The sequence below is a fragment of the Echeneis naucrates genome, chromosome 7, assembly GCF_900963305.1.
Source record: "Echeneis naucrates chromosome 7, fEcheNa1.1, whole genome shotgun sequence".
Taxonomy (NCBI): domain Eukaryota; kingdom Metazoa; phylum Chordata; class Actinopteri; order Carangiformes; family Echeneidae; genus Echeneis; species Echeneis naucrates.
The window spans coordinates 7287757-7301523 of record NC_042517.1 but is presented as its reverse complement, the minus strand read 5'-3'; the positions used below and the strand labels follow the sequence as shown (position 1 = coordinate 7301523).

Below are 13767 nucleotides of genomic sequence, written 5' to 3'. Positions count from 1 at the left end.
TGATGGGATACAAAGTATTTAACCAAGGAGTACTTCTGGTAGGAAAAGTGTTCAACGACCAACTATGTTCTACGATCACGATACATTAAACATCTAACTTTTTTGCTGCAACCATTAGTGAGTATTTCAATTAATCAGCTATATGTGAACCTCAGCCTCAATCAGCCTCAATTTTGATAATTTATGTAGGTAATTCATAAAGAAAAAGTGCAATAGATTCAGTTCATCCCGCTTCATCAATGCAGGAAGCTGCTCATTTCTTATATAATTACATAATGCTTCTGGGGCATGAGCCAAAGACACGATTTGAGGACAGCAGCTTGGTTTGGTGGAGGTTGTAATGGGATTATTTTATCAATTTTTGTATGACAGTAGAAGTTGGCATCACCCCTATACAGTAGACTGAGCCAGAATAGCGAAAGTGGTTATCAGACTAGGAGATATATATCGATAGACATTTTAAGAGTTTTTAATTACAAGATGCTTGGAGAGGTTGGTTTAAAACAATAGAAATTTGGGAAATTATAACAAAATATGATTATATCATTATCATCATCATCATACAGCTGAAAGCCAATGACCCAACCACCCGGCCCTAGTTAAACAGTTGGCATCACAAAATCCTTGCTTTGTAATTCTTCAGTTACCCATCCATCAATCCTTCGCTCCTGTGTTGCTTAAGTCAGTGCTGTTGAATTTACACCCACATGCAATTTCTGTAGGTGGTCTGTTCTTTGTCTGTTCCAACAGGAGCAAGATTTTTCCCTGCACATGCTCCCTAACCATTATTTATGTTTGCTATTTCAAAAAAGTATTCATGCTCTTTTCCAAGGAGCGGCTGCCAATGTCAGGTAATAAACGATAGTAACAAACCTTTAAAGCCTGCACATGCATTAAGCCTGCAGTAGAGGAGAGAATCTAAAATAAGGTGAATAAAAACTATTACAAAGAGGCTTCGGTCCATAATGGCAGTTTTTCATACCACATCTCATTTTGACCTTCCACATCATGTCAGCAGATGACATAAATTGGTTTCTCTGTGCCTTTGAACTATCAAAGTAGAGGTACATAAATGCATTTTGTTTCATCATCCTCTTGTACAACTGCCTTGTCTGTGCCATGTCTTGCGAGGTCAGCCCAAAGTTGCACAGTGTGTGTCATGCATAATAAATGTGAGACCACAAATGGGCAGGAATGGCATGTTTGGTCTAATTTCACATCGTGTCGTTCCTTTTAAACAGATTTTGCACCAAATTAATGAGCTGAATTTTGGATTTTGTTTGCACATTTCCTAACTAAGTCAGTACTAATTCCCTTTTGAGCCCTGCTTTGGAGATTTAACTTTGTTTATTATAAAAAAAAAACATGCATCTGTTATTTTGTTTATCATTTTGTTGTAAGGCTGATTCCCCTTCGAACAGTTGTCATTGTGGAGTCGGAGCAGAGGGAAAGGACTGACTGGATATTGTTTAATGGGGTAAAGCTTACCTCCCCATGCAGCCAGTCTGGAGGCCATCCTGCCTCTATCCTGGATCAGCACTGTTCAGTACATACACCCCCTAAGTCTGCCTCCATATTTTCGGTGAGAAGGGAATTTATACTTTCATACCAAGAAACTTTAACATTTAATTTGAAATGAGCTTGCAGCATCATAGCATGTATAGCATGTGATTAAAAACAGACCTGCTTCCTCCTCTCATTTTACTACCTGATTAGAAATTGCCAGCATCTTTGACAGCTCATGCATGTTCTTGTTCTCCTAAATGGGGAGGAACTGACAGACCTAACCTTGAGCCTGCGTGCGCGCGTGCTCCCGTACACGTGTGTTTTGAACGCGAGCGCGCGCGTTTAGTGAGTGTGTGTGTGTGTGTGTGTGTTGCCTGCGCCGTACTGTTGGCGACCCCCAGCGTACAGGACGAGAAATTTTCCATCATTTCTTCCTTTTAAAACATCACAAATCCAAATAAAGCCCCCGCCTTAATATTCCCCAATGTCGACGGCACGACGAGAATCGGTCGCTGCGTTTTCAGAACTTTGGATCAACTGCACCCACATTTCACGTCTTGTATTTATTTTTTAAATCCAGTCACCAATTCCTGCAGACTCTCCTAACTTGCAGTGGCGTAGCTGAAAAAACTGAGATAACATGTTGTCTGGCAGCAGCGTCCAGTGTAAAACAACCTATAAAACAAAGCCTGCCTTTCTCGGCTCCACCGAAGATAATCAAATAAAAAAGAAAATTGTTCCCGTCTTACCTGCGCGCAACTGTCCGTTTTATCCACATTTTTTTTTCTCTCTCTCTCGACTGCCGAATCCGTCTCAGTCCTCCAGGTAACCTCCCATTTAGATGGATTTCCACCAAAGTCGACAATAGCTGGCAAAAAAAAAAAAGAAAAAGAAACGCACTCAAGTGACGGACCTTACTCCAGCTGTCATTATGGGGGTTTTTTTTTTGGTTTGTTTTTTTGTTTGTTTTTTTTTCTAAGCCATATCCTCCAACGTGGCGCACATCAAATTCCTCCAATGCCGCCGCCAATTCCCACTTTAAAGAGAAATCAAATAAAAAAAAAAAAAGATGCAAAAAGCAATAGTCAGGTCTGGGTGAAGTTGCTTGTCAACTGTTCAGCTGACGACAGTCTTCCTGCCGATCAGTCAGGGGGGAGAGGGCTCCGGGCGCTTGCGGGTCGGACAGGTGAGCGGGAAACCGCGAGAGGTGCCCTCAAAGTTTGCCTGCACGCAGGTCTTTCATCTCCCCCTCACCGGCCGGGATGACAGGGGCTGCAGGGAGGGGAGAGCAAGAAAAAAGAAACACAAAACCCAACAACACAAAAGACGCGGAGTTGGCATGGCTCTCGCTCTGAAATGACAGCGCACCCTCTCCTACGTTTTTTTTTTTTTTTTTTTTTTTTCAAAGGAAGCAGATGACGGCCCCCCCCACCAAAAAAAAAAAAAAAAAAGATAAAAATGGGGGCGGTGGAAAGATGATGAGGATCCTCTGAAGCACGCGAAGGAGACAAGTCACCGATGGCAGGGGGTCCTCATTATCTACTCACATTTCTGGAGGTGTTGATGGGGGGGGGGGGGGGGGGGGGGGTTGGTGGTTAGGTAAAGTAATCAAAAATAAAATAACAGGTGTAACTGAAATGAGGAAGAAGGGGACGCGGCGACGGAGAATCCAGGAGGCTGAGAGTTGTTTCGGAGGAGTTGGTTGAACGAAGGAGGGGGGGAGAGGAGGCTGCTCCGTCTCCTCCTGCTGCTCCTCTTCTCTCAGACTGACGAGCGACCTGCCTGCCGAGCCCGGCGCTGCCGTGACGTCATTTTAAAGCCAAATATGTCATGTGCAGGGATGTCTCACGTCAGCTTGGATGTGACGGGAGGCGGTGCTGTCCGCTGCGGCTCTGGAGGAGCGCGCCGAGTGCCGGCCGACGCGCGGAGGATGTGCAAAAAGTACAGCTACCGAAGCTGAGAGAAAGAGAAAACATAAATACAAATAATAATAAGAAGAAGAAGAACAGCACAACATGAGATCAGATACTTATTAGTCGTCTGCTGACAGACACACTGTTTCCAGGTTTATATGTTCTAGGCGACCAAGACTGTCGATGGTTTGGGATTTATCTTGTTTATCCTCATACGTCAAGTCAAATTTGGATTCAGTCAACATATGATAGTCTTCAATTTGTAGGCTATCACTCTCAGTGAAAATAGCTGAGGCTAATTATTATTGTTGTAATTATTGGGCTGTTATAATTGATACTGATGCATCATACCAGTGGCGTTGGCAACAATGGTTGGCATACACACACACACACACACACACACACAATGCTATGCTTGTTTTATTATTATTATTATTATTATTATTCCCTTTTTTTAATTATTATTCTGATAGCTATGCTTTTATTTTTTGCAGGCAGACAAAGTACTCCAATCCCAGTGAAAGTACTCCGGTCCCTGTGCTCTCAGTATTCATGGGTGGGACATGTGCTGCCATAAAGTAAGCCTAATAGGCCACCCTGCATTTCTCATACAACTAGAGTCAAACTTTTTCAAAATCCACAATAAAGCTTTAACCGTGGAAAATGATTTTGTTTATTTAGGTCCCTCTGGTGGCCATGGAGAGCACGTATGCAAATGATTACCTCTACATGTTGTAATAGTTCGGTCGTGAGTGGTGGTGTGAGCAGCAAAAAATAAATAAATACATTAAATAAATAAATAAAAAGCACCTCTGGAGCATTACAACTGTTACAATATATTGTGCGGTATCCTCCCTTGTCTACTGATTGTATCAGTATCAGCTTGAGCTATAATGTCGGTCACATCATATATTTAATTACGGTGGAAGCAAATATTATAGAAGCAACAGACAGATGCATGTTAAAAGTCATCATGAGCAGCTGAATGAACTTTTGTTGCTTTTGTATTATTATTCATAATTTGTCTTGTGATTTGTTTGACAATGTAGCTGTGTATCTTGACTGATCATCGCTATAACGGCCACACAGTGTCCAGAGGTTTATGCTACTACAAAATACAGCCAAAACACAACCAAGTTGTCAGGATCCAGTGCGCCTCTGCTCTCTTTCTCTCACTCTGTGTCCATGTTTTCCTTCTTCCCAGAGCTTGCCGAGGCTTTCTGGAAGCTACTTCATCCACCCGCCTCTGCACACCTGTTTCCTATCACCTGGTTTCATTCCACTCACACCTGCAGCAGCCATAAGTCCGTCTCATCCTCCACTCATCACCAGTTCTACTTTGCATCCCTGGTGTTCATGCGTTTGACCCTCTTTGTCAAGTATTTTTCATACTCAGCATAGCTTCTGACCTTGTGTTTTTGGATGGTGGGTTTGTACCTTCACCTTGGACTTACCTGTCAGAGCTTTTCCTTCAGCTCTGCCACTTGCCTGTCTTCAGCCCTGCCTTGCCGAGCCCCGTCATCGTGCTCCCTGCCTGGCTTCCCAGTGTCGTTGTCTGCCTGCCTGCACATGTACATTTCTGTGTCTTCTGTTATGTACAGAAAAGTACCGAGCAGAAATGACTATTTTAATATTCTAACATCAAATGTTTCTGTCATTGGTGTACTAAAAGTGCCTTGAAGTCATTTCCATATTTCATGGCATTCTTTAAAATTCAAAAACCCAGTCTTTTGAGAGAAAGACATGATGCATTTCACCATATATTTATATATGGGCTTGTAGTGATGTCAGAATTAAGGAAAACATCAGGCAGTCAGTATGATCCTGAGCCTCGAAGTGATAGGTCCTTAAGCTGAGGTTAACTGTGTTTCCTTGTAATAGCTACCTGCTGGAAGCTGAAGTGAGAAGTACTTAGGGGTAGGTATATCTACCATCTTTCCCATATGACATGAATGTAGCATTAAACCTTCATGCTGGAGGCTTTTTGCACACCTGTACTAAAAGATGTCAGTGGTGGGCAAAATCCCATTAAATCAAGATCAATTCGCTGATGTGACTGCACAGCAAGATACGTGAAAATATTACCAGTGACAAGATCAACCCTTGCGTGAGAAAAACAGGGAGTGTAGCAGCCTTTCTTCTCCACCTCAGGGTCAATGTGTCACACCAATGACCACATCACACCTGTTTTAGCCTTTGCAGCTATTCTAGGCTTTTCCTTGAAAAAAAGAAAAAAAAAGAAAAGACATATATTCCCAGGGCCTGACTGTTTACGCCTGCTGTGCTTGAACTTTTTTCCCCACAAATTCCCACTCTGTTCACCTCAGGTGTTGTTGTACGCTTCTGTCGGGCTTTGATTCACACTCTTCAGGACCACCTTGATCAGCATGTGGTTATGAACACAGCCCCTTTTCACCCAATAAGATGAACTGCAGCTGTTTATAAAACTGATTTCTCCTCCCCCACTAATTGTTGCAATGGGGTGCACTTCTGTCAAACACCATCATTACTGGATTAGAGTGTTTACATACGTACTGATCCAAGTGGATACCTCTGTCTGAGGAAACTGTGGGTAGCTTCCCCGCAGATGGAAGCTGTCATCGCTCTCTCTCTGTCACCCTCCTCCATCTCTTTCCCTCTCATTCACACTCACGCTCCCATACTCACAGTTTTGCATGTCATCTTCCTGTGTTGCGTGTTTTTGTATGCACTCATATGCACGTGTTTTGTTGTTTTTTTTTTTTTTTCTGCTTCTTCTCTTGCCTCATGCAAGCAACCAAAATGTGATACAGTGTGAAAAGGCCTATTTTGCCTCAGAGACAGAGTCACAGGTTGTCATGCATGTCTGAGACTGCGGGTGGCTTCAGCTCACATGGACCTAAACGCAGCATACTAAACATCTGTTGTGTAAGCCATTAACACCCTGCTACGAGAGTGCGAATTAAAAGGAAGAGGGATTTGAGTATTGCTGTTTATCTGCTAAGCTGGACTGAGTCACTCTGAGAAAGAGGTTGTGTGTGCGGTTTACATGTACGGGGTGGACTGCATGCTGCAGTGGGGGATTGTGGCTGCAGATGGACAATAGCATGACTTCACATGATTCTCCGCTGACACGAATTTAGTTACGAAACAATCCCTCCTGTTATTCTTTTGAAACCAGTTTACCTTATTTTATCTTGGAAGGGCTTTTCACGGGTGCCTGAAGCTTTATTCTGCACCTCGATATTAAATACTTGAACAGCGGCTGGTCAGAGTGTTTGTAATATATCATACAGGTATTATCATATAGGTCTGATTTTTCACCCTCTTCAATAACAGGAAGAAATAATAATGATCTATTTTTACTTTTTAATTACCAGCAATGTGATTTACACATGTCAGATTAATCCAAAAGATTCATTCCAGTGACAGGTTCATATTATTTTTATTTTTTATTTTTTGCATTAATTAATATTTAAATTTATTTATTTTAAAAACTGAATTATTTGATCTCATCAGTAATTTGGGGTTTAGTGTCTTAAAGGCTTACTTTAGCAGCTTTGAAACATGCTCACCTTGTTTTAACAGTGGCCAGCTCCATATGGAAAAAGGATTGATGACTGTAGACTTTGTTGTCCTTCTAGTCACCACAACATGCAAGAAGAGGCTAACAATCTTGCTGCGTTCTCACACTTATACATAGTTATTTAAGCCAAACTTCATACATAAAAGTTTGTCAATGCATGAAATGAAAGTTGCCTCACTTGTGAACACTACACTTTTCTTGTGCTTCGTACCTCTGTTAATTTTTCCTTGTTTTGTTTATTTGGTTTTTTTGTTTTTGTACCCACAGTCCCTCAGATGGAAAGACAACCTTTTTGTTTAGTCAACAGTAACCCTAATGAATACAAATTTAAGTGCACGGCTTGATTTTGTTGCTATCCATGTTGGAAGAAGCGCTTCTCTTTAAATGTAATATTGACAAGTCTATGACAATGTGAGGGAAGAGAAAGCTCAGGCAAAGGATGCAGTTATGGATTCTTGAGCTGAGTGATAACAAACACAACATCATAAAAGAAGACAGTGTTTACTATTACATATACAGATACACATTAACAGCAAACAGACATTGTTATTGCTCTTATTAAGAATTTACCAAACAGCTACATAATTAACAGATAATTAAGAGGTGTCTTAATGTTTAAAATGTAATTACCCTTATGTAGGGTTAGGGGTGCTCATTTTTCTAAACTGATGTTATAAAGCTGCAGCAACATTATTACACTGTGTAATTTAATTCTAATGTAAATATACAGATGACGTGTGTCAAAAATATGATGAATGAATAAGATTTTCACTAACAATGTTGGAAATTTAAAACTGTCATTTTGTAGTCTGTTGTTATGGAGCACGTTTTCACAGGCATATTACATTATTTTCTTACTGTAAGATTTGTTTCACCAAGACAGAATGGGAATAATCAAGGTGCTTTACAAATTTCATGCGAGACAATTCAGTCTTCTCTTTCATCAGTGGATTAATTGAGTCAGCTCATAAAATAAAAAATTATTGTAAATGAGCTAATTCTTATCAAATGATAGCACTACAACAACCCTGTCCATATGCTTCCATTTTGTTCTGGCAGCTTTTCAGGTCTGCCTTTGCTTGATTACACAGGAGCTATCTCCACAGTGTATGCAAAGAACCATTTAATCAGCTATTAGTACATGATTTACTTAGACATTTAGACACTTTCACTTGTAACAATGCACATGCTTTATATCCTTCTTTCTGTATTCCTGAACAGCAAAAAACTACTTCTGAATGGGAACAAAATGGAAAGTGGCTTAATGCACAAAAACAAAAATGACAAAAATAAATAAATAAAAATCAAAAATGAAACCCTAGACTTTGAAAGAAGCTTTGAGTCATAGATCAGAAAAGTGGGACTTTCTGACTTTTTGACTTTCATGTTACATAGCAAAGCTATCCCTATTCCCCTACCTCCAACTCTGTTTCCTACACTCTCATCTCACACTATCTATATTATTTATTATCAGCAGGTTAAAAAATGATTTGTTGATTTACAAGAAAAACACAGCAATATTTTATACAATATTTCTTGCAAGACATCATTATTCTGTATCCCTGTGATGGGTCTCTTGCCAAAAACTGAACTGAAGCACTGGCTCAGAGAATTTTTTCGCAGGTTTTCTACTTTCAAAGTCATTGCTTGTGGGAATCACAAGCACAGATGAAATACATTGCAAAGGCAGCAATATGGGCAGTTGTTAGTTTCCGCTTCATGCTACTGGCGCGTAAAGTGGTGCCAATCAGGCTGGCAGTCATGTCTCCCTCAAGCCTTAAAATATTGTGAAGGAAAGTGTTACCATGATGGGAGTCTCCGCATTTCTGCAAGCAACTTATTACATCACATCAGTATTATATTGAGGCAGTTGTGCCATTACTTTGCAGAAGAGCTTTCAGCTGTAATATATATGCAGTTAATATTGCAGGACAATATGCAGACAATGCAGTCATGTAAATATTGGCCAAAAACATAACAACATGATTCAATAATGATAGCTACTGTAAACTGTTTAGGTCGATATATAGTTTATGACTAACCCTCTCCCAAAGTTTAGTGCTAATGTGTTAATAAGTGTGTTAATGTCATGTAAGTTATGGAGAAATACCTGTTAAAACAGGTAAGTCTTTTACATGTATTACTATGTGTTCAGCACAGGCTAACTTGTGTAATTCCTTAGCGATTTCTGCTTACCACACAATTTCTTCGTAGCGCTGAGGAAAACAAATACCTTGATAAAAACATTGTGTGTAACAGATGACCTTTCTGGGTTTTCATTTAAATTGATTTACCCTGCTATTTTTGTACAAGGTAGCACACTTTTCACACTTGTGTTACACACCCTCAGCTGCAGCCATAATTTATGAGTACTAAACTGATACATTGATCTTTTGTACTCGCATCTACTTTTGAGATAGAGTCATTTACCATGGTAATCGTACAGCATGTCACAGAACTCTGACATAATCACCATAGCTCACGAGCCAAAAATGTGGAGCATAAGACAGAGAAAACTGATGTGTTACCACGGCAACGTTATTTGGGTGAACGTTTCAGAGGCAGCTGCTGGGATGAACAGTCTAACTTTCTCGGGGTCGTGTTTTGTTTTTGTTTTTTGTTTTTTTCTTTCCACACGTTATTGTAGAGGAAAGACAGAAGGTGTAGAAATGCAAAAATGTCATTAAAAACTACCTGTCCTTTCTCTCTGTTCAGGGCCGTCGTAACCATCACCCCGTGAACATTCCCTTTTTAACAGTGGGTTGCTAATGCGTGAACGTTACATAAACAGCTGAGGTATGTTTTTCGACTCTGGGTGTTAATGGGGAGGTTGAGTAATATAAGTTGAGAGCTTAGGCCCATCAAGGGTCGGGGCTGGCTCGTAGCAAATGACTGAGAAAATTCAGCTGTGCAAAGTGGACTTAAGGGATCTGTGCACATCACTTTTCATCCAATGAGTTGTCTGTCCGTGTACATAAGAGTAACAGCTAAGTGGTAAATAACAGGAAACAGACCCGTCCAATTTTGCTTCAAATAACAGGGTCGGACTTTACCTGTATTGCGCCAATTCACTGGTCTGTAAAAAAGAACAAATGGAGCGGGCTGACAGTTTAGTCAGGAAGAGTACTTCGTGTTAAATATTTTTCTTCTCATGCTCCCTCTAAGCGTTGCCTCTTAACTCCTATTTATTCATTTATTCCTTCAGTCCTGTCAGAGTACAATTCAAAAGGCAGCTCCCTCTTGAATAAAACCATCAAATCCAATGTATTTAAACAACAACTGAATCTGTGGTTATGACACTGGATAACCAGTATCCCTGCTCGATGCCCTCTTTGTGTATGGAAGGATGAACATACCAGATCAGAAAATGAAAAGCAATGCATGCAGTTCTAATAAAATGATTGTGTGGGGGGGGGGGAACGTAAGAATTATGTCATGGTAACAACAATAAACATGAAGTCAAAGGTTTAGAACGATCATGGTCACAGGAAAAGAAAAATATGAGCAATGGCTTAACAATAAAACATGACTGTGTCATTCACCATGCCCTTCATCCACTACAGCAGGAGTTTATCACTTCGTAGTGCTGTTCGAATCGCTTATACTCTATACAGTGGACCCACAGTATCCCACAATGCATCACACAAAGAAGTTTACGCCAGATGGTCACCAGCTAACTGTTATAGACCATCATACATTGTGCTTGCAGTGAAAACAAGAAGCAGGTGTCTTGCAGAAAACTACCCAAATCCCTGGACAGTGAGTGGGGAGGAGTGAATTTAAATTATAGGCCGTAGGCTATTGGCTGCGAAAACTTTTGAAATTGCTTATAGTCTCTGGTTTACGTATTTGTAAGCATGCTATTAGTGTGCCATTCAGTCGAATTTGTCAGAATTTTGATCAAGTGTTTTTTGGGTAGGCTGTGGAAATAAAAAAAAAAGTCCATATTATATTAATACAGATTTTAGTTTTTTGATTTTATCTTTAATCATCCATAGGTTTAAACTCAGTTCACTGCAGATTGTTGATGTGGATGGTTTGTTCATGCCATGAATGCATGATGTCGGCTAATGCACTGTGTTTGTGGACGAAGTGTATACCTGGCAATGTAATACAATCACTTACAAAGCCTCTAAGTAAAGCCATTCCTTTGTGCTGGAGAGCTGTTTACTTGATTGAATATCATTGGAGGGTGTTTAAAACTGTGCACACTACTCTGTATGTTTTAAAGGAACAAAAATATATTTCAAGTCACAATTGCGCCTGTGGCTGTCTGCTGCCCGCTGAGTAAATCAGAGATAATTTCAGCAGTCTAACTTCCTATATTGCATGATTGATGTTGATTGCAGTGGCTCCCACGGTTATAAATTTGGAGGTTATGCGCTACAACTCTCGGCCATGGTGAATGTGCAGAGGTGACTGTGATTGTAAATATATCAATGGGCCTTCCAGAAACTGAATTAGACTGATATGATGCTGACATACAGTGTCCATGAAGCAGCTCGTTATAGCTGCACTCTTTTGGGGCTATTTACTGCTGCTCAGGCCAAATGCATGTTTAACAGGCAGAGCAGGTTAAGTTAGGGAAAGGGGGCTTTATTCACAGGTCTGACTTGGCTTTTAGTGGGAAGTCAGGGCAGACTCATCCACAGGCAGTGAGTCAGATATGACAAACAAGAGTAGCTGAAGCACTACAGTACATCAGTTACAAAGTGCCAGCTTTGTCTGGATCTACTGAGGAGCAAATGAGGAACAGCTGCGCCGGGAGCCGGCTGATGGCAAGTGCAGTCAGGTGAATCTGTAGTGGACAGGTGTGGTACAGCAGCGTCTGGAAAACGAGGGAACACATGCAGACAAGGAAGGAAAAGAGCGAGGGTGTGAGACAGAAGATGGCGAAGCGGAGAGAGAATACAGGCTTCATCATGAAAATGTGATGATCAGAAGTGACAATCCATTTACCAGTCTTGATGAGTAGCTCTGCGTCTGAACGGCATCTCTTACGAGGCTCCAGAGGATCTTTGAGCTAAAAGCTTGGATTATATAAAGTGGCTAATGAAAACACATGGGATGGTTCCACATGCAAAATGACTCGCTGTGCGTGTAACCCCTATCCTTTGGAACCATCTCACAACGACACATTATTTAATCTGTCGTACTTGTACAAAAAAAAAAAAAAGACTGTACTGTAAAATCTGTACGATTTTGTAGAAAGTCACCAGTGTTTGAGTTTAATTCCATATATCTACACCGTTTAGGAGAGTGATTTTTAAAAACGATCCTAGCATTTCAGTGGTAATATATGTGATATTCACCGCCCCTTAGATGTTGCTCCAGATCTCCACTGTATCAGAGCAGAAAAATGTTTAGTCCTGCACAAGCCTGACTTCCCTTATTGTTCCCAGCAGCCTTTAGCCAAAGCCAGCAATAAAAGCGACTAAACACACAACAAGAAGCACGGACAGTGGAGCCACCTGTGTACACGGAAACCCACAAAAAACAAGCATGAGCATCCCAATCAGCGGAGAAGGTAAAAAGTTCGAGGAGTTTGAACTGCAATATGCTAGAAGGTGGAGTGGTTTCTCTTCTCAGGGCACCGTTACTCCACTGTCTTTACAGAGAAAATAATCATTTATCCCCACATTATTCTTTAAAACATTCATATTGCCAATATAACCAAGGATGTGGAACTCAACAGAAACAATGAATTTCATAATTTTCTTTGAATTGATCAGTTTTACATAAAACAAAGCTAATAGGTTAATTTATTTGCCTCATCTGGGAGATTTTATTCATATTTCAATGACATTAACTTTAGTCAGGCCATATCGATTTCTCTTAGAGAGAGTACAAAATCTGGCAATGAGGAATAAGGAAAGTGACAGCAGTAATTTATCTTTTTACTTTTGAATAAAACTGACACACTATACGTGACTGACTGAAAGAGAGTTGAACAGAACTGAGTTGAACTTAAAGAAAAACTATGAAAATTTGAACTTTCTTACTTTGCGTAATTTTAATACTCTCATTGCCTGTATGTAAGACAGGAATTCCAATTTTTTAAGCATATTTTGCCAAAATTAGCTCAATTCATAGTTCTGCCTTCTTAATGTGCTCTTGGCTCTTCTCCACATCTTTCCTTTGGGAGACATGAAAAATACCACCTGTGCTCCCTCCAAAAAAATGATCTCACAGTTCACATGCAGGAATAACTGTGAGAGATCTCAATTTTATGAGTCATAGATTTGAACTGCACTTACTCTGTCTGTCACAGCTCTTTTTATCTATCTAGAAGTGCAGCATATTTCTGTGGTAGCCAAAAATAAGTATTCTCTCTCCCTTGTAATAAAATAGGTGTAAGGAATAGGAAGAGGTATGATAACATTAATACATATGATCCGGTATATTAAACACAACACATTTCTTGTGAAATCAAAGAAAAATTTTAAAATGTCATACACTATATTGCCAAAAGTATTCACTCCCATGCCTTGACTTGCACATGAACTTATTGGGTAGACCCAATAGAACAGCTTTGGGATGAATTTGAGCAGAGACTGAGAGCCAGGCCTTCTCGTCCAACATCAGCGTGTGACCTCACTGATGTGCTTCTGGAAGAACGGTCAAAAAGTCCCATAAACACACTCCTAAAGCTCGTGGAAAGCCTTCCCAGAAGAGTTGAAGCTGTTGTAGCTGAAAAGGGTGGACCGACGTCACATTAAACTCTATTTCCTAACGGTACAGAATATGATAAAGAATAAAATCACTCCTTTAAACGGATCAGCA

General features: G+C 40.3%; 1 protein-coding gene across 1 annotated transcript in view; it reads right to left on the bottom strand.

The window, feature by feature from the left end:
• Window positions 1-2364, bottom strand: part of ajap1 (adherens junctions associated protein 1) — a 43235-nt gene extending 40871 nt beyond the window's left edge. Inside the window, exon 1 of the mRNA XM_029507311.1 lies at window positions 2256-2364. Coding sequence (XP_029363171.1) covers window positions 2256-2284 — 29 coding nt within the window. The 5' untranslated portion in view covers window positions 2285-2364. The remainder of the gene's footprint in view (window positions 1-2255) is intronic.
• Between the last annotated feature and the right edge of the window lie 11403 nt (window positions 2365-13767).